General features: G+C 34.7%; 3 protein-coding genes and 2 long non-coding RNA genes across 8 annotated transcripts in view; 2 read left to right on the top strand and 3 right to left on the bottom strand.

Annotated features, from left to right (window-relative positions):
- The window catches only part of LOC103505056 (protein pinocchio), a 22,386-nt gene extending 18,176 nt beyond the window's left edge, over positions 1-4,210 (top strand). For 3 of the 4 annotated variants that reach the window (XM_026820458.1, XM_008469365.3, XM_026820459.1), the window contains exon 4: positions 3,644-3,892. In XM_026820458.1, coding sequence (XP_026676259.1) covers positions 3,644-3,766 — 123 coding nt within the window. In that variant the 3' untranslated portion in view covers positions 3,767-3,892. Of the gene's footprint in view, positions 1-3,643; positions 3,893-3,986 lie in introns of those variants that run through there. The other variant, XR_003390330.1, reaches the window with a different exon arrangement.
- LOC108251846 (zinc transporter 9) overlaps positions 1-17,025 on the bottom strand; it is a 22,818-nt gene extending 5,793 nt beyond the window's left edge. Inside the window, exons 1-3 of the mRNA XM_017442251.2 lie at positions 16,033-17,025; positions 9,292-9,436; positions 8,572-9,244 (exon numbers count right to left, since the gene is read on the bottom strand). Coding sequence (XP_017297740.2) covers positions 8,711-9,244; positions 9,292-9,436; positions 16,033-16,796 — 1,443 coding nt within the window. The 5' untranslated portion in view covers positions 16,797-17,025 and the 3' untranslated portion in view covers positions 8,572-8,710. The remainder of the gene's footprint in view (positions 1-8,571; positions 9,245-9,291; positions 9,437-16,032) is intronic.
- On the bottom strand, positions 10,025-11,363 carry LOC113465706. The gene is made up of 2 exons (XR_003390332.1): positions 10,841-11,363; positions 10,025-10,751 (listed from the first exon to the last, which is right to left on the bottom strand). It is a non-coding gene; the product is annotated as an uncharacterized LOC113465706 (long non-coding RNA).
- On the top strand, positions 15,487-15,996 carry LOC113465707. Its single transcript, XR_003390333.1, has 2 exons — positions 15,487-15,585; positions 15,704-15,996. It is a non-coding gene; the product is annotated as an uncharacterized LOC113465707 (long non-coding RNA).
- LOC103505067 (glutaredoxin-C4-like) lies at positions 16,803-18,812 on the bottom strand. Its single transcript, XM_017442250.1, has 4 exons — positions 18,197-18,812; positions 17,684-17,820; positions 17,063-17,194; positions 16,803-16,838 (listed from the first exon to the last, which is right to left on the bottom strand). The coding sequence occupies exons 1-4, from the start codon at positions 18,243-18,245 to the stop codon at positions 16,803-16,805; spliced, it is 354 nt and encodes a 117-aa protein (XP_017297739.1). The 5' UTR covers positions 18,246-18,812.

The raw sequence follows: 18,812 nt of genomic DNA, 5'->3' as shown, positions 1-18,812 counted from the left end.
CAGGGGTCTCTAAAGTCACAACAAACTCAACTTTTGAAGAAACAGGGAATGGATTAACTATATATCTATGTACCATTGAATTTTTCCTCTGCTCTCTGATATTGAGGGAAAACCAATATTAGAAGAGACTTTCAGCATAATGCCTTAGAAAAGTGTATGGTATAGGAATTACCACAATTAGGGCAGAGGAGCATTCAGTACGATTAGCTTTCTAAGACCAGAATAAATAACAAACAAATAGCAGACAGCTATGCATTCTATCCAGATGACCATCATGTGCGGAGAAGCCCTCATTATTATAAAGAAGATAAATTTTTCTCCCAAAATGAGATCTCAGATCATCAGATTCAACCTCAAAAAACTTAGATTACAAAATAGATTTGGGTCTAAAAATCCCTCGCGTTGAAGACTTGTCATAGCCATAAAATACGACGATATAATTTTCCACAATGGTGGATATAAAAAATAATAAAGTCGTACGCAGCTACAGAATGATAGTTAGCAGTTTGATGTTTGAAGTTCACAGATATGAAAATGGACCAAGTGGAAGAGGTTAACAGACTTTTTAAGTATTGTAGAAAAATTCGTAGCAACTATACCTATCATGCAGTTTTTTAAATGCATTTTTCATGATAACAAATGTCTGAAAAGCTAAAGAACAATCTTTCTTTAGATAGCTTTAGATAGTTTTCCATGTTCTTTGGTTTTTGGGGATATTCAACAGGGGGGGTTCGAACATTAAGCAAGATCGGAAGTTTATGAAATTTTGCATGTTTTGAGATCTCAAACTGAACTTGCTGTCACTGCAAGTTTGCAAGTTATACATGTTATGTTCAATATTGTACTTCTTGTCATATTATAGTACCTAAAAGGAGATTTCATACCCAGTAATACATAGGTAGGTACATATTTTCAAGTGTTATTCCAGTGAAACGAGGTAACTCATTTGTAAGGAAGGTGTGTGTGACATTAAGCAAGATCGGAAGTTTATGAAATTTTGCATGTTTTGAGATCTCAAACTGAACTTGCTGTCACTGCAAGTTATACATGTTATTTATGTTCAATATTGTACTTCTTGTCATATTATAAGTAGTACCTAAAAGGAGAATTTATACCCAGTAATACATAGGTAGGTACATATTTTCAAGTGTTATTCCAGTGAAATGAGGTAACTCATTTGTAAGGAAGGTTTGTGACTCTTGATTCTTAAACGCTCTAGCATTTTATCAAAATTCAAAGTCGGTAGTCACCTTATTTTAAGGGTTTGAACCAGTTTAAATCAATCACATCTCTCATGAATTAAAATCAAAATTATTAATAATAAAACATATAACATGAATAATCCAATAATCACGTCTTCTGAACAACTTTATTGTTAAAACATGACAATTTCTTTCAAGGGTCCAAATTATTCTTTTGTTAGTTCATTATGTAGGAATGTCATATTTATTCTATTGCGGTGAGGGTGTCACAAAGGTTATTTTAGAGAGAGGTGGATATCAAAAAAATGTCTCTTGTCAATCTCTTTTAGAGCTTTTGTTGAGAAGTTACTGAAGTTACTTCTTGTGAAATGAGCTCTACAAAATAGAATTGGGTCTAAAAATCCCTCGCGTTGAAGACATGTCATAGCCATAAAATACGATGATATAATTTTCCACAATGATGGGTATAAAAAATAATAAAGTCGTACGCAGCTACAGAATGATAGCTACAAAATAGAATTGGGTCTAAAAATCCCTCGCGTTGAAGACATGTCATAGCCATAAAATACGATGATATAATTTTCCACAATGATGGATATAAAAAATAATAAAGTCGTACGCAGCTACAGAATGATAGTTATCAGTTTGATGTTTGAAGTTCACAGATATGAAAATGGACCAAGTGGAACAGGTTAACAGACTTTTTAAGTATTGTAGAAAAATTCGTAGCAACTATACCTATCATGCAGATTTTTAAATGCATTTTTCATGATAATGTCTGAAAAGCTAAAGAACACAATACCCACTTTCTTTAGATAGCTTTAGATAGTTTTCCATGTTCTTTGGTTTTTGGGGATATTCAACAAGTTTTTCTATAATTTCCCTGATGTCATTGGTTTCAGGAGGTCGTTTTCCTCTATGATTTCACCAGGTTAACAGACTTTTTAAGTATTGTAGAAAAATTCGTAGCAACTATACCTATCATGCAGATTTTTAAATGCATTTTTCATGATAATAAATGTCTGAAAAGCTAAAGAACAATACTCACTTTCTTTAGATAGCTTTAGATAGTTTTCCATGTTTTTTGGTTTTTGGGATATTCAACAGGTTATTCTATAATTTCCCTGATGTCATTGGTTTCAGGAGGTCGTTTTCCTCTATGAATTCACTTGGTGTTTTTTCTTTCAAGGTCAAAATAAAGGTGGCTGTGAACTTAGCAATCCATGTTAGCCAACAGTAACATCACGACCTATTTTTAAAAAAAATCCAAAAAATCATACAAATGGATTGAATTATTCAATAATTAAATGGAATACTTTGCAAGATATATTTTAATATTTTTTTGACTATAAATTAGTATAAATTTCCTTTTTTAATTGACCATTTATTTACTTGCGAAATATTCAAAGGTTTCCATTTTTCACTTCTGGAACTTCAAAGAGGTCAAATGGCTCACTTCACACAAGTGATAACCACGGTGTTGTTTTCTAGTGGATGGAGGGATGAAGAAGATGATGAAGTGAAGCCTATTTTACAGCTGTGCCATTTCATATTTCACAGCTGTCCTAGGTAGGTATTTCACGGTACCGTAACCTGGGGCTACTTTGCTCCAAATTTTGGACTTTCCTACGGAAATCTTTTAATAACTTTGGTATAAATAATTTAGTAGAACAATCAGACATTTGTGTTAATAAAGGATGGTGGAAAATTTATAAACACAGCAAAACATAATTGCACATTGCTGCTTACCACTTGTGTGTAGCCTACAGGAAGCATGGTGTTCTAGAGTAAACCTTCGATCCGTTTACTTTGGCGCCAAAGTTCCATTTCAAAGAATGTTCCCTGTAGAAGCATATTACGGTGATAGGTAGCAATGTTACCCGAAGACTGAACGCCCTTCAAGGGTGAGAATCATTTTAAAAAGGTAAAAATTTAGTGTGTTTTTTTTAGCACTTGTTTTATTTTCCCTGGACTGAAATTGAACTTGAAGATTCAAATGCTCATAGGCATCACGTTGATTTTTATCTTTTTCAAAATTTGTGTTTTCAAAACCAGTGTGAACTCCTGAAATACCTATTCGTCAGTTTAGCAAAACGAAAGGACTCGTTGTTTCCATTCTAGGATTTGAGTTTTTACCCTGAATATTTTGAACAAAAATTTTAAACGCTACGACGGGATTTAGTTGAAATAGTATTTTACGCAGTTTAGCAAAACGAAAGGACTCGTTGTTTCCATTCTAGGATTTGAGTTTTTACCCTGAATATTTTGAACAAAAATTTTAAACGCTATGACGGGATTTAGTTGAAATAGTATTTTACATTATCGTGTATGTAGCTACGCATATAAATTTAGCTACGTATTCTAATAATAAGTATTTACTATATTACTTAGGTATCCCACTATTTTATACTGATTTGTTTGCTTTTCTTGTCTGTTTTCAGTCCCATACAACTGGCAAAGCCAAGTGGGCGGGTCAATGTGGACTCAGATCTAATCAGAGTGATAACACCAGCGGAACAAGTCTGAGCAGTAGTAGTGGCGTTGAAAAGATTACCAGCTCATGATAGGCCATCTCTTCTCCACATTGTATTTATTTCCTGTACAGATTAGTTTAAGCTAAGCTAAGTATCCTCTCACTTTCGATGGAAATGGTTCGTCCTGTTACTGAGGGAAAGTCATGCGACCACCCCGATTAAAACGGTAACGCTTGCTTCCTGGTAATTTAATCACAAAGTGAGATTAGTTTAAGCTAAGCTAAGTATCCTCTCACTTTCGATGGAAATGGTTCGTCCTGTTACTGAGGGAAAGTCATGCGACCACCCCGATCAGAACGGTAACGCTTGCTTCCTGGTAATTTAATCACAAAGTGAAGTTTATCAGTAAGCAAGAGAACTTCCTATCCCTGACCCGACTAATCATTTCCATGTAGTAGAACAATCAGACATTTGTGTTAATAAAGGATGGTGGAAAATTTATAAACACAGCAAAACATAATTGCACATTGCTGCTTACCATTTGTGTGTAGCCTACAGGAAGCATGGTGTTCTAGAGTAAACCTTCGATCCGTTTATACATAATTGCACATTGCTGCTTACCACTTGTGTGTAGCCTACAGGAAGCATGGTGTTCTAGAGTAAACCTTCGATCCGTTTACTTTGGTGCCAAAGTTCCATTTCAAAGAATGTTCCCTGTAGAAGCATATTTCGGTGATAGGTAGCAATGTTACCCGAAGACTGAACGCCCTTCAAGGGTGAGAATCATTTTAAAAAGGTAAAAATTTAGTGTGTTTTTTTAGCACTTGTTTTATTTTCCCTGGACTGAAATTGAACTTGAAGATTCAAATGCTGCATAGGCATCACGTTGATTTTTATCTTTTTCAAAATTTGTGTTTTCAAAACCAGTGTGAACTCCTGAAATATTCGTCTGCATAGAATGAAAAATGCTTTTCCAACATCCTTTCTTAAATATTCAAAAATTGTTAGATTTAGCTCTTGGAATCCATTTCTATTTTTACATTCGGTTTCTTTATGGTGGGATTTAAAATATCCCCACTTCAATTTTTACCTTTTTTTTGAGAAAATCTCTACTGTCCCTCTAATTAAAGATGTTGCATTTGAATTAGTATCTAATACGAAGCTTTTTGTTTATGTAAATTTTCCGATGTTGATGTTTAATAAAATCGAAATATCAAATTATATTCAATGTAGGTACGCATTCTAGATTCTAGTTTATCGTGTTGATTCAGAACTTGTTTGAAAACTTAAACTTCAGGCTGCTTGTAAAATAGAAAGAAAAAACAAGTTTACAACAATGAGCGGGTCAGAACACTCAAGCCAGAAATAGTAAATTAGTTATTACCTAATTTATAAACTCGTTCTTCAACACAAAATACATAGAATCGACTTTTTATTAAACACCATCTAAAGGTTGATATTTTTCTCAGTAATTGTTCTACTTATAAGGCACCATAAATTCAATTTTATCAGCGGTATGAATTCATCAAAGTACCCTTACAATTAAAGATATCATACCTAAAGTGCCATAATTTATAATAAAGGTAATTACCTTATAATAAAGGTAATTAATTAATTATGAATACAGGTGGTTTAGAATATACAATGCTGTCACTTTGGTCATTAATTGCATCACCTTTTCTCATCTCTTTCGCCTTTGTTTCTTTTTTTTTTTAAATTTTAATCATTCCGTTACATCATCTTTTTTGTACTCCTAATAATACAGTGATAAATATATTTTTATCATTTTTTGATAAGTCACAACGAACAGATGGTTTTGTTGGATAAGAATGTAAAACTGATTTTAATTGGGTGAATCAATTTTATAATGCATTTCCGACCCCAACCTTTCTCTCTTTTTGATATCAAACAAGATTATAGTCGCCTTGGTCCATACTGATATAGTGTACCTTACTTTTTATCAATTTGCATATTTGCCAAGCAGGTGGTCTAATTTGACGAATTATATCTTTCTGTATGGACTCCAGGTGAGTCTAATCATGGCCATAAATATACGAGTACTTATATCTCCCTTGCATTTTCTCTATTAGCTGATGTTGCTACTGAGGTCGGCCCTAATAGCATCCAATTATAATAACAAATTTGTAATCAGCTTAGTACATCTATCTATGTATTTTTTTGGAAATTTCTTCTCAAATATTAAAACAATGGTTGTGGATGCTCACATAAATAAACGGTACCTATATTGATATTGAACCTATTATTAGATGAACGAAATTAATTCTAAATTTCAACGTTTAAAGTAAAATCATTTTCCGATAGGTACCTTTTACGTAAAAGTATCGGACATAAAAATTTGATTTCATTGGTTTCTTCTACTTCTTCTTCTCGTTCCTACTATGTTTTAAGACTGAACTAATAAAGGCTTCTGAGAGGTATAATTTTAAGATGTAAATATGCTTAAATGAGGGGCCAAGAGGTAAAACGGACTAACCCACACTAACTTCATTTTGAGATAATTGGAGTCAAAGTCTAGGAGTGGCACTTGAGTGTTGTGGGTTAGCCCACCTACCATCTTCATAACTTTGTAACTACAGCTGATATCGTTATAATTCATCTACCAGCAGATAGAGGGCGTTTCGGGCTGTGGGTTAGTCCAAAAAACTGAAAAAATCCAAAAATGTGGGTTAGTCCGGTTTACCTCTTGGCCCCTCAAATAAACTAAGTAGGTGTGTTATGTGTTAAAACTATTGTGTGCCTAGTTAATTAAAAAAAAAAATTGGATTAACAGTTATTTGAGCGGTCTTAAGACGTAAGGTAAACCTGATCACAATCTGAGTTTGAACTTGGTTTAAGTTTACATCTTGGAGAAATCGGATTGGCTAAAAAGTTTGAAATCAACCAATCAGATTGTTTTATCCAAGAGTTAAACAAAGTTTTAACCTTTTAACCCTGATTGTGGTTCCAGATTTTGCACATTCTGCCTTGCCAGGTCATCCTAGTATCTTACGTCTCGGTTCGCATTTGACCAAAAAATTCTGAAAAAATGGTGAAACTCATTTAAACTTTCCGTGATGTGATTCAAAGGGACCTGATAATGTTTATCGTGCGATGAAAGTATTTAAATTTGTTTAACTTGTCTAGTCTAAATTTGTTTGTTCTTCTCATCATTTCTATCACTTTAAAAAGTTTCCGTTTTGTTTCGCAAAAAGTAGATACCTCTCTGAATATCTTTCCTTTTCCTACGCCTAGCTTTGTTAGATGGGCAGAGAAAGGCCCACCCTTGTTTAGACGAGGATATTTTATACAAAAACGCCGTTCGGTGAACTTTGTTACATTCTTATCTTCTTAGATAAGATCAACACTTGGGTATTTTCTTATTCATAACTTCATTAGAAAACGGCTCACTTAATGACGCGTGTGTTCTTAATTAGATAAAAATAATCGTCTTACGTATCACGGATCATCTCATCAAGTTTCAAGAAATTAGTCACATTACGTCTCTACACATTACGCACCTATTCAGGGAAATTCCATTCACGATCGCTAACAAACTCACTATGACAAAGTGCCAAAAACAAATGGATCAAAGTAGATACCTCTCTGAATATCTTTCCTTTTCCTACGCCTAGCTTTGTTAGCATATGGCCGGGGCCACAATCAAGGTTTAAACTCAATTTAAGTTTAACTGGGATTAAGCAATCTGATTGGCTGAAAATTTTGAAATCAACTAATCATATCGCTAAATCCAAGAGTTAAACTTAAACTGAGTTTAAACTCTGCTTTTGGTCCAGACATTCTTCTTCTTCTCTGAGAAGCTTAAGATTCTTTTCCAATTAGTTTAGTGTTCATTCCTAATGTCAGTTCAAGTTTCAAGTTGTCTACTTGCTTCAAATTATTGAAGAAGGTACTGAATCTGATGCGTGTTATGTAATTGTAAATGTCTTGAAAATTTCTCGACTCTTCTATTTGTAATTATTTATTTCTATTAAAATAAAATTACAATGGATACTTATATCATAATGATTAATTTGGTTGCCTTGATTTATTTTTCTTCCACTTTTTCCATTTTCAGATGTTGTGGCCTATTATGTAAAAATTATGTACTGACATAATAGTTTGCAGGTGCACCTCTAGAAATAGTATTTACTTAAGAGTTGTTATTGTGAAGAATGCAGTTATGAAGTAGCGTAGTGATTAGGGCACTTGCCTGGTAAGCGAAAATGATTACATTTTCGACAGTATATTCGGTAGACAAATATTTAAGTGTGGACAAAAGCTCATCATAAAATTGTTCAACACCAGTGAAGACAGTAAAACCAGTTTAAGGGGAGGAAAAGTTAAATATGTCTAAATATTTGACAGCTTTACTTTCTATTACAACGTGTACTTTTATAGGTACAGGAATCAAGTCAAATTTTCAAAATCGGGAATAAGTGGAAACATTTGACATTGGTGGGCAAAGTTATCTATTCATCTAAATTCTAAAATACATTTACCACGAATAATAATTTTGAATGAGGATGAATAACTTAATTTTAATCCGCTTTTAAACACGAATAATGTGTTGTTTAAATTTAAGTACTGACATTGTTTCCGACAGGCTTCGAGGATATTCAAGCGGTATATAAGTCGGATTTCATCATACCTGTAGTTCTTTTCATTAACGCAATTTTCACAAAAAAAATAATGCCAAGTAAAAAATTTGTACGGAAGCAGGATCGGAAGCAGCAGTAGCTTCGGGATACAATAAGAATAAAGATATCACAGTCTGAGTAGCACAGAGTAATCCGCTTTTAAACACGAATAATGTGTTGTTTAAATTTAAGTACTAACATTGTTTCCGACAGGCTTCGAGGATATTCAAGCGGTATATAAGTCGGATTTCAACATACCTGTAGTTCTTTTCATTAACGCAATTTTCACAAGAAAAATAATGCCAAGTAAAAAATTTGTACGGAAGCAGGATCGGAATCAGCAGTAGCTTCGGGATACAATAAGAATAAAGATATCACAGTTTGAGTAGCACAGATATTACAGGACTTCTAGGTCTACATGACGAATGTCTGGATATTTCTTCCTCAACTTCATTTCAATGCGATCTATCTCTCCACCCACCATGTCTACAATATTCTCACTATGCTTCAATAGGAATGCCTCCATCTCATCAATAGTTTTCATGTTCTGTACTTCTTCCAGCATCGTATTCAAATCCTGTTTGTCTAGATAGGACCTGGTTAGTTCTCTTCCGTCAAAGTCGACCTCAGCTTTGTATCTGATGAGAGAATTTCCCATCTGAATACCTTTCACATCATAGATAGCACGTATCATAACATCAGACTCGAGTTCCGCGTTAATTTTGTCCAGATAATCATCAGGTATAGAACGTCCTACAAGAGCTTCAATATTAGAGCTCACTATGAAGTAAGCAACACAGCCTAGGATTCCTCCAACGAGAAACGAGCCGACAGCATCAGGAATGTGAGATCCTGTGTACAAAGTGAGACCCATGCAAGAACCTGCCACTAAAACACTTAGGACTGCAGCAGCATCTTCTGTGCCAGATAATCATCAGGTATAGAACGTCCTACAAGAGCTTCAATATTAGAGCTCACTATGAAGTAAGCAACACAGCCTAGGATTCCTCCTACGAGAAACGAGCCGACAGCATCAGGAATGTGAGATCCTGTGTACAAAGTGAGACCCATGCAAGAGCCTGCCACTAAAACACTTAGGACTGCAGCAGCATCTTCTGTTTGTCTGTTATATTTCGACGAATCTTAGACTGTGTTTTGGAGTAAAGTTATCTCCATGGAGTAATCTAGCCCCAGGTTACGGTACCTATGATAGGTAGGAGCTGTCCGGATCTGGCAGCAATATTGAAAAACGTAGTCAAAAAATGATAAAAATATATTTATCACTGTATTATTAGGAGTACAAAAAAGATGATGTAACGGAATGATTAAAATTTAATCAAAAAATGATAAAAATATATTTATCACTGTATTATTAGGAGTACAAAAAAGATGATGTAACGGAATGATTAAAATTTAAAAAAAAAGAAACAAAGGCGAAAGAGATGAGAAAAGGTGATGCAATTAATGACCAAAGTGACAGCATTGTATATTCTAAACCACCTGTATTCATAATTAATTAATTACCTTTATTATAAGGTAATTACCTTTATTATAAATTATGGCACTTTAGGTATGATATCTTTAATTGTAAGGGTACTTTGATGAATTCATACCGCTGATAAAATTGAATTTATGGTGCCTTATAAGTAGAACAATTACTGAGAAAAATATCAACCTTTAGATGATGTTTAATAAAAAGTCGAATCGCAAGGGAGATATAAGTACTCGTATATTTATGGCCATGATTAGACTCACCTGGAGTCCATACAGAAAGATATAATTCGTCAAATTAGACCACCTGCTTGGCAAATATGCAAATTGATAAAAAGTAAGGTACACTATATCAGTATGGACCAAGGCGACTATAATCTTGTTTGATATCAAAAAGAGAGAAAGGTTGGGGTCGGAAATGCATTATAAAATTGATTCACCCAATTAAAATCAGTTTTACATTCTTATCCAACAAAACCATCTGTTCGTTGTGACTTATCAAAAAATGATAAAAATATATTTATCACTGTATTATTAGGAGTACAAAAAAGATGATGTAACGGAATGATTAAAATTTAAAAAAAAAAAGAAACAAAGGCGAAAGAGATGAGAAAAGGTGATGCAATTAATGACCAAAGTGACAGCATTGTATATTCTAAACCACCTGTATTCATAATTAATTAATTACCTTTATTATAAGGTAATTACCTTTATTATAAATTATGGCACTTTAGGTATGATATCTTTAATTGTAAGGGTACTTTGATGAATTCATACCGCTGATAAAATTGAATTTATGGTGCCTTATAAGTAGAACAATTACTGAGAAAAATATCAACCTTTAGATGGTGTTTAATAAAAAGTCGATTCTATGTATTTTGTGTTGAAGAACGAGTTTATAAATTAGGTAATAACTAATTTACTATTTCTGGCTTGAGTGTTCTGACCTAAGTCGATTCTATGTATTTTGTGTTGAAGAACGAGTTTATAAATTAGGTAATAACTAATTTACTATTTCTGGCTTGAGTGTTCTGACCCGCTCATTGTTGTAAACTTGTTTTTTCTTTCTATTTTACAAGCAGCCTGAAGTTTAAGTTTTCAAACAAGTTCTGAATCAACACGATAAACTAGAATCTAGAATGCGTACCTACATTGAATATAATTTGATATTTCGATTTTATTAAACATCAACATCGGAAAATTTACATAAACAAAAAGCTTCGTATTAGATACTAATTCAAATGCAACATCTTTAATTAGAGGGACAGTAGAGATTTTCTCAAAAAAAAGGTAAAAATTGAAGTGGGGATATTTTAAATCCCACCATAAAGAAACCGAATGTAAAAATAGAAATGGATTCCAAGAGCTAAATCTAACAATTTTTGAATATTTAAGAAAGGATGTTGGAAAAGCATTTTTCATTCTATGCAGACGAATATTTCAGGAGTTCACACTGGTTTTGAAAACACAAATTTTGAAAAAGATAAAAATCAACGTGATGCCTATGCAGCATTTGAATCTTCAAGTTCAATTTCAGTCCAGGGAAAATAAAACAAGTGCTGAGAGTTGAGGGGAGAACTTTTGGCGGTGGAAAAACCGCCAGAAAACAGCCGAAATTTCACACTTTTTTCAGTTTTTTGCTCATAACTCCTAAACCGTGCATCCTACTGGCAGAGAAAGAGAAAATATGATGATAAAAAAATAAAATAATTAAAACATTTTTGATCCTTGCCTAGCCCTGCCAAAACAGAACAATTTATTCATATGGAAGATTTTTCATTTTCAATAAATCAACTCAATCTCATTGTAATGTGCCTCTGTGTTTACCAGGATCCGCCCCCGCCCCCAGCCTCAACTCCAGTAGCGGTCAACCTTTAGAAAAAATGAACTCGCAAGATCTCATTCCCCTCGCCCACAGTCCATCATCTCAGCAGTCATTTCGACAGCAGTCAATGTCCCTCTCGAGTAGACAAATAATCAACTCGTCACAGAACATCAACAGCAATCACACGAAAAATGAACTCGCAAGATCTCATTCCCCTCGCCCACAGTCCATCATCTCAGCAGTCATTTCGACAGCAGTCAATGTCCCTCTCGAGTCGACAAATAATCAACTCGTCACAGAACATCAACAGCAATCACACACCCACACCTGATGCACTGAAAAAATCTCATACGATAAAGCTTGGACTAGATGGTATGCACTGGAAATATTGATCACTGCACATCACAACTTAGGTTCCTTATTGTGAAAAGATATAAGCTCAACAGAAATCTAGAACGAATCTCATACGATAAAGCTTGGACTAGATGGTATGCACTGGAAATATTGATCACTGCACATCACAACTTAGGTTCCTTATTGTGAAAAAATATAAGCTCAACAGAAATCTAGAACTTATCATCACTTTGGAGTTAGATACCTAAGAAACTCAAATTTTTGTCACTACTACTGTTTAGACTGTGAGAGTAAAGGCGATAAAGCTTGGACTAGATGGTATGCACTGGAAATATTGATCACTGCACATCACAACTTAGGTTCCTTATTGTGAAAAGATATAAGCACAACAGAAATCTAGAAACTTTTCTAACTTATCATCATATTGGAGTTAGATACCTAAGAAACTCAAATTTTTGTCACTACTACTGTTTAGACTGTGAGAGTAAAGTGACTTTTCAGTCCTATGCTGGCAGTATAAACAAGGTATATTCTATTCTATTCTACAACCTAATTTCCCTTCTCCTTTGCAGGCAAAGTTACGAACATTCCTCCCTCCATGGTGAAAGACCAGTTTGGTATGATTGGTCTCCTCACTTTGATCAGGGCTGCCGAAACGGAACCTCTCCTCACTCAGCTGGCTATCGGACAAGACCTCACTCATCTGGGCCTTAACTTGAATTCTCCGGACAATCTGTACCAAGTGTTCAGCGGACCCCTGAGTGATCAACCCTGCAGAGCACAAGACATTGACTACCACGTTCCTCCCGAGTACATTATCAACCATCAGATCAGGTAAGAGAAATGAATTTCGACATATGTAACCAAGACCAGAGATTTCCAACTTCCATTTGTTTACGGTCCACATGTTACATTGGCAGGTACTTTGCAGGCCACTTATACAGGTTAGGAGCCTCACACCCAGCCCAGGATTTTTCTTGAGGGAGGGGGGGGGGTATATGCTTCACATTTTCATCCACCCCATAGTGAAAGAGCAAAAATAAAGCCCAATGGGGCCCACCCAAAAAGCTTCACTGGCCATAAGAATGGTCTGGTGGGCCACATGTGGCCGTTACAAATCGCTGACCTAGACATTTTTTCAGAGGTTTTTAGTCCGTCTTTCCTTTATTATTACAATAGTAACAAAAAATATTACATAATTCTTCAAACAGAACGAAATACAAAGCAAAACCAGGTGTGAGATTTTTTCTCTACACGCGTGTACTGACGTTCAGATTTTTAACGCGTGTACTCACAGGTTAATTATTCAGGAGCAACAACAATGAAAAAGAACCCTATAAGTAATGACACTGGTCACTGCTCATTTGTGACACCTACTTACTTTTTGTAGCAATTATTCATTGATGTGACTTCTGAACAAGTACCATATTAACTTAACAATTTCATATTTATTTGGTCTTTTAATCTCTAAATCTTTTTGCTAAATGTTCAGTCCAATTTTGATGATTTTTTTGCAAATATGTGTGCCTAGATTTTGCTGCTTAGTTTCTTAAAAATTTGTTGCTAACTTTTTGGGTTCAAATAGCCCTTGAAGGCTCCTTTGTTACCATTTCCTTGTATTATTTCTACAGTGTGATTTGTGACCCCTTTACTTAATATTTTGTTTAAATTATCTCATGTACCCAAGAAACTATTATTGTCAGGAAGAAATATGCTTTTTTTTCTTTGTTAGATTGTTAGCATATGGCCGGGGCCACAATCAAGGTTTAAACTCAGTTTAAGTTTAACTGGGATTAAGCAATCTGATTGGCTGAAAATTTTGAAATCAACTAATCATATCGCCAAATCCAAGAGTTAAACTTAAACTGAGTTTAAACTCTGCTTTTGGTCCAGGCATTCTTCTTCTTCTCTGAGAAGCTTAAGATTCTTTTCCAATTAGTTTAGTGTTCATTCCTAATGTCAGTTCAAGTTTCAAGTTGTCTACTTGCTTCAAATTATTGAAGAAGGTACTGAATCTGATGCGTGTTATGTAATTGTAAATGTCTTGAAAATTTCTCGACTCTTCTATTTGTAATTATTTATTTCTATTAAAATAAAATTACAATGGATACTTATATCATAATGATTAATTTGGTTGCCTTGATTTTGTAAATGTCTTGAAAATTTCTCGACTCTTCTATTTGTAATTATTTATTTCTATTAAAATAAAATTACAATGGATACTTATATCATAAAGATTAATTTGGTTGCCTTGATTCATTTTTCTTCCACTTTTTCCATTTTCAGATGTTGTGGCCTATTATGTAAAAATTATGTACTGACATAATAGTTTGCAGGTGCACCTCTAGAAATAGTATTTACTTAAGAGTTGTTATTATGAAGAATGCAGTTATGAAGTAGCGTAGTGATTAGGACACTTGTCTGGTAAGCGGAAAAATCTACGAACTGAAGAGTTGCTTTTAATTTCAGTAAAAATGGCAAGGTAGCCCTGTCAACAATGCTGAAAAGACTTTGCTTCTGTGAAAGAACCAGGCCTTTGTGCATATAAGCCACTAGTACACAGCCTACACACTAAGGTATAGGTACTGATGATAGGTATCGTGCTAAACTTGTCTTTTCGCTTGGTCGGGGGTTCGATTCCCGTTCCGGTCAAACTTTATCCTAAACAGATAAGTTTCTCGGAAGGACTGGTTTTCTCTCATCCGGTCCTCCTTTTCTTCAATTCCTACTATCAAACGTCTTAACCTGGTAAGCGGAAAAATCTACGAACTGAAGTGTTGCTTTGAATTCCAGTAAAAATGGCAAGGTAGCCCTGTCAAAAATGCTGAAAAGACTTTGACCTCTTCTGTGAAAGAACCAGGCCTTTGTGCATGTAAGCCACTAGTACACAGCCTACACACTAAGGTATAGGTACTGATGATAGATATCGTGCTAAACTTGTCTTTTCGCTTGGTCGGGGGTTCGATTCCCGTTCCGGGCAAACTTTATCCTAAACAGATAAGTTTCTCGGAAGGACTGGTTTTCTCTCATCCGGTCCTCCTTTTCTTCAATTTCGGGAGGATAAGAACTCCGTTGTTTCAATTCCTACTATCAAACGTCTTAAAAAAAGAAAACTGAATTAAATCTTATAGGTAATTATTATATTTGGTAATTAAAACTTATTGTAAATATTTTATAAATATAAAAAAATTAAAAAGTCGTGTTTCGTGTGTATTTATAAGGTAACTGAAAGCATTGTATACTGTAATCGCCATTTTGAACAGCTTGAATTTTCTTGGGATTGCATTCGAGTATTGTATTCCTGAACCTTACCACGAATAACGTTAATCCTGGTTAAGTTTTAGAAACGTACGTAGGTATATTTGCAAATTAAAAAAACTCATTTGTTCGATGATATTTAAAGCCAAGTTGGTCCTAGAACCACAAAGCTGGGATGGACTCCGAGCCTGGACAATTTTGGATTTGTAAATGTAAATGCAATTTCTTTGTGTTATTACTCGTTTGAACAGCTTGAATTTTCTTGGGATTGCATTCGAGTATTGTATTCCTGAACCTTACCACGAATAACGTTAATCCTGGTTAAGTTTTGGAAACGTACGTAGGTATATTTGCAAATTAAAAAACTCATTTGTTCGATGATATTTAAAACCAATTTGTCCTAGAACCACAAAGCTGGGACGAATAACGTTAATCCTGGTTAAGTTTTGGAAACGTACGTAGGTATATTTGCAAATTAAAAAACTCATTTGTTCGATGATATTTAAAGCCAAGTTGGTCCTAGAACCACAAAGCTGGTATGGACTCCGAGCCTGGACAATTTTGGTTTTACTTGACTGGATGATTTTATAATACTAATGGTCGGTTTCACCAATATTTTTTCAGCCTCTAGAAGGCCTGTTAAGTTCCATTTGATTTGTATGGTCTTACCTAACAGGGCTGTTAGGGACAAAAAAGAAGTTTGGTGAAACCCACCCTTATACTAATACTAAAATAATACTTATCATAAAGCCCAAGACCTTCATGTAAGACGTAGCATGGATATTGGATACAGCAGACCAAACAAGCCAGCTTTCTCTGCCATCTTCTGATCTGCCAAGCTCCCTTGCTCTCGTCTGTAGTCTCTTAGCTTTCGTTTCATTGTGAAGATGTGCTGTTGTTGATACTTTCGTTCCAATTCATTCTTTAGACGTTCTTGCAACAGTCTTTCCTTTGATCCCCAAACTTGAATAGCTTTTGCTTCTACATCTTTCCGCCAATAGACGGAGATGGGTGGTTCATTTTCGTAGGGTGATCGTCGTTTAATAACTTTCAGCCCTTCCAAGTCGCTTTGTTTTAGTAAGAAATCAGACATGGCTCTATTAGGCGTGATAAAGTTTCGTTCGGTGGAAGATACACTAAGGTCAACTCGGATACGAGGTTTTGCAACAGCCTCCACTGGAATCTCGAGGATTTTCTTCTCAGCTTTCGGTTTTTCTTCCAAGTCATTGTCACTTGGTTGCTTTACAATAGATTTGAGTTTGTTTGTTAATTTCTGCTTTAGGGAATCTTTTTTCTTCACTGGTTTTTCCTCATCAATTGTTTCATCTTCTAAAACCTCTATTTCGGGCACACTCACTTTACTATCATGTGATTGCTTTCCATTTTCAGGTAGTAAAATGGTTTTATGTGGCTGTTTAGGACCTTTGTTTTGAGTGCAGAAATTGTTGGATAATATTCGATAAGAGCCATGATGAGATTTGAGTAGATTGTTTTGAATTTCACACCAGACCTTGATATTAACCAATTTAACAAAATGTTTGGTCTGGACAATCATGGCAGTTCAAGCATAGCTCATTCTCAAGTTGGTGATCATTGTCTGCAACATAAAGGTTTACAGCATTGATTTTAGAATCCAATCTTAGATAATTTTGTCCAAGCAGTAATTGTCCAGTATTCTTACTTATTGTTTACTGGTGTCACTTCTTCAATAAATAGATTGATGTGATGGAGAGAGGTTGGCTCAATACTGTGCTAACAAGTGATAAAATACATAATTGGTATGGTACAAAGAGATGAACAGAATATAATAACAAGGGAAACATCACAATGTTTGTAAAAATATCTTACTGAGCGAGCGCCTGTGATTTCAAGCAGGACATCTTGTATCGAGTCTCCATCATCCCTGTGATCCAACTCAACAGTCTTGGGCGTAACTTTCAGCTTTTGAAACACCTGGTAAAACAGAACAGACATAAATTATGACTAAAACTGTATTTTTCCGACTTAAAAATGGATTCGAACTTACGTTATTGGTTGATGAACATCGATATAAGATTTTTTTCCTTTTCAAAGGGTTTGATAGAGGGAACTGTATTAACCGAGGTCTTATCTTCCCGAAATCGAAGGAGGTAGGAGAATGCCGAGCTGTTTGCTGCTTACGATAAAGGTCGCCCCGGGCGGGAATTGAACGCGCGACCTAACGGTTACAAGGCAGACGCGCTACCCTCCAAACTAACTAGGCTGGCAAGGTGGTCGTTTATTATGCCGAAATATGAAAGGTGTAGGTAGGCTTTTTCAACACAATATCAAAGGCAATATTTTGGTCATAGAGTATAACCTATTTTGCAACTTACGTCTTTGTATTTTGCAACTTACGTCTTTGTATTTTGCAACTTACATCTTTGTATTTTGCAACTTACGTCTTTGTATTTTGCAACTTACGTCTTTTGCCATCTTGCAGTACGGGCAGTAGGATTTGGAGAAGATGAGGATTTTCTCACTGGCGATCAGGTCTTGAACAAATTGCTTGGATGCCGGATTCATGACTTTGGAGTTTGCACCTATACCCATAATACAGACTGAAAAGATTAGGGGGTGTAGTGATAGGATTGGGCATGGTGTATACTCAGTATACTACACAAAATTTTCAAGGTTTGTATGTACGAGTAGGTACATTATTTCAAACGAGCCAAACTTACGTTTCAGGGGTTATCATTTTAAAACCATGATCAAACCTTTTTGCAAAGCAATTAATGTTACTCAAAAAGGCTTCGCATTGCTAAATATTGAGAACATTCAATAGGCGGATACCCCAGATCCCCACCAAGCATTAAAGTTAAGAACCGTCGAGCGTGGTGTGGATAGATCGAGAGTTCACACATTAGTTGCTGTTTTTCACCCAATAAGAGAGGATATTTTTCTCTCTAAAAATCGAAGACAAAGGAAATGACTCACATGAAATGAGAATGAGGTTGATCAAAAAGAAAACCACTAGCTTGCACATGATTAACTTATTCAATTGTTTTATTTCAATCTTTACTGGCAATAAATTATTTAAAATCAATAAAAAATAGAGTGTAGATTAGGAGGAATAAAAACAAATATCAAACCTAGGTAATATTATAAGAAGCTTCTGTTTTTATCTATCATAAAAAAGCAGAAAAAACAAACGACGAAAGAATTACTTTTAAAATGAAACCTTTTTTAAATTTCTCAAAAGAATACGCTATGATTTGGTTTTTTTTCTCACTAAAACTTAGTAGTCATACCAGTGACGCTAACCCCCTATCAAACAGAATGTATTAGTTTTTGATAAGAAGTAGAGCAAGGAATAATAGTGGTAATGAACTGTCTTTAGCATTGAGCAATGAACTTCCTATATGTTCACCTCGATTCATGTACATATAAATAAATAAATAATCAAATCAATTTAAAATGTGGCTCGGCTAAAAAGTATTACATCAATGAACATAAAAATTTAATACCTATTTATTCCAATAACAATAAGGGAGTAAAAAGAAATTCTCAAAGCTAGGTCTACACCAGTGTTGAACATGTATGATAGTATTAC

The sequence above is a fragment of the Diaphorina citri genome, unplaced genomic scaffold, assembly GCF_000475195.1.
Source record: "Diaphorina citri unplaced genomic scaffold, Diaci psyllid genome assembly version 1.1 scaffold148, whole genome shotgun sequence".
Lineage (NCBI taxonomy): Eukaryota > Metazoa > Arthropoda > Insecta > Hemiptera > Psyllidae > Diaphorina > Diaphorina citri.
Note: the sequence above shows the minus strand (reverse complement) of the source record. Positions and strands in the feature narration are given on the sequence as shown.

Coding starts and splice junctions, on each gene's coding strand:
- LOC103505067 (XM_017442250.1), bottom strand. CDS start 18,245: ATGTGCAAGCTAGTGGTTTTCTTTTTGATCAACCTCATTCTCATTTCA. Junction 17,195..17,683: donor ACTGCAAGATGGCAAAAGAC/GTAAGTTGCAAA, acceptor CTGTTTTACCAG/GTGTTTCAAAAGCTGAAAGT. Junction 16,839..17,062: donor ATTTTTACAAACATTGTGAT/GTTTCCCTTGTT, acceptor TTTATGTTGCAG/ACAATGATCACCAACTTGAG.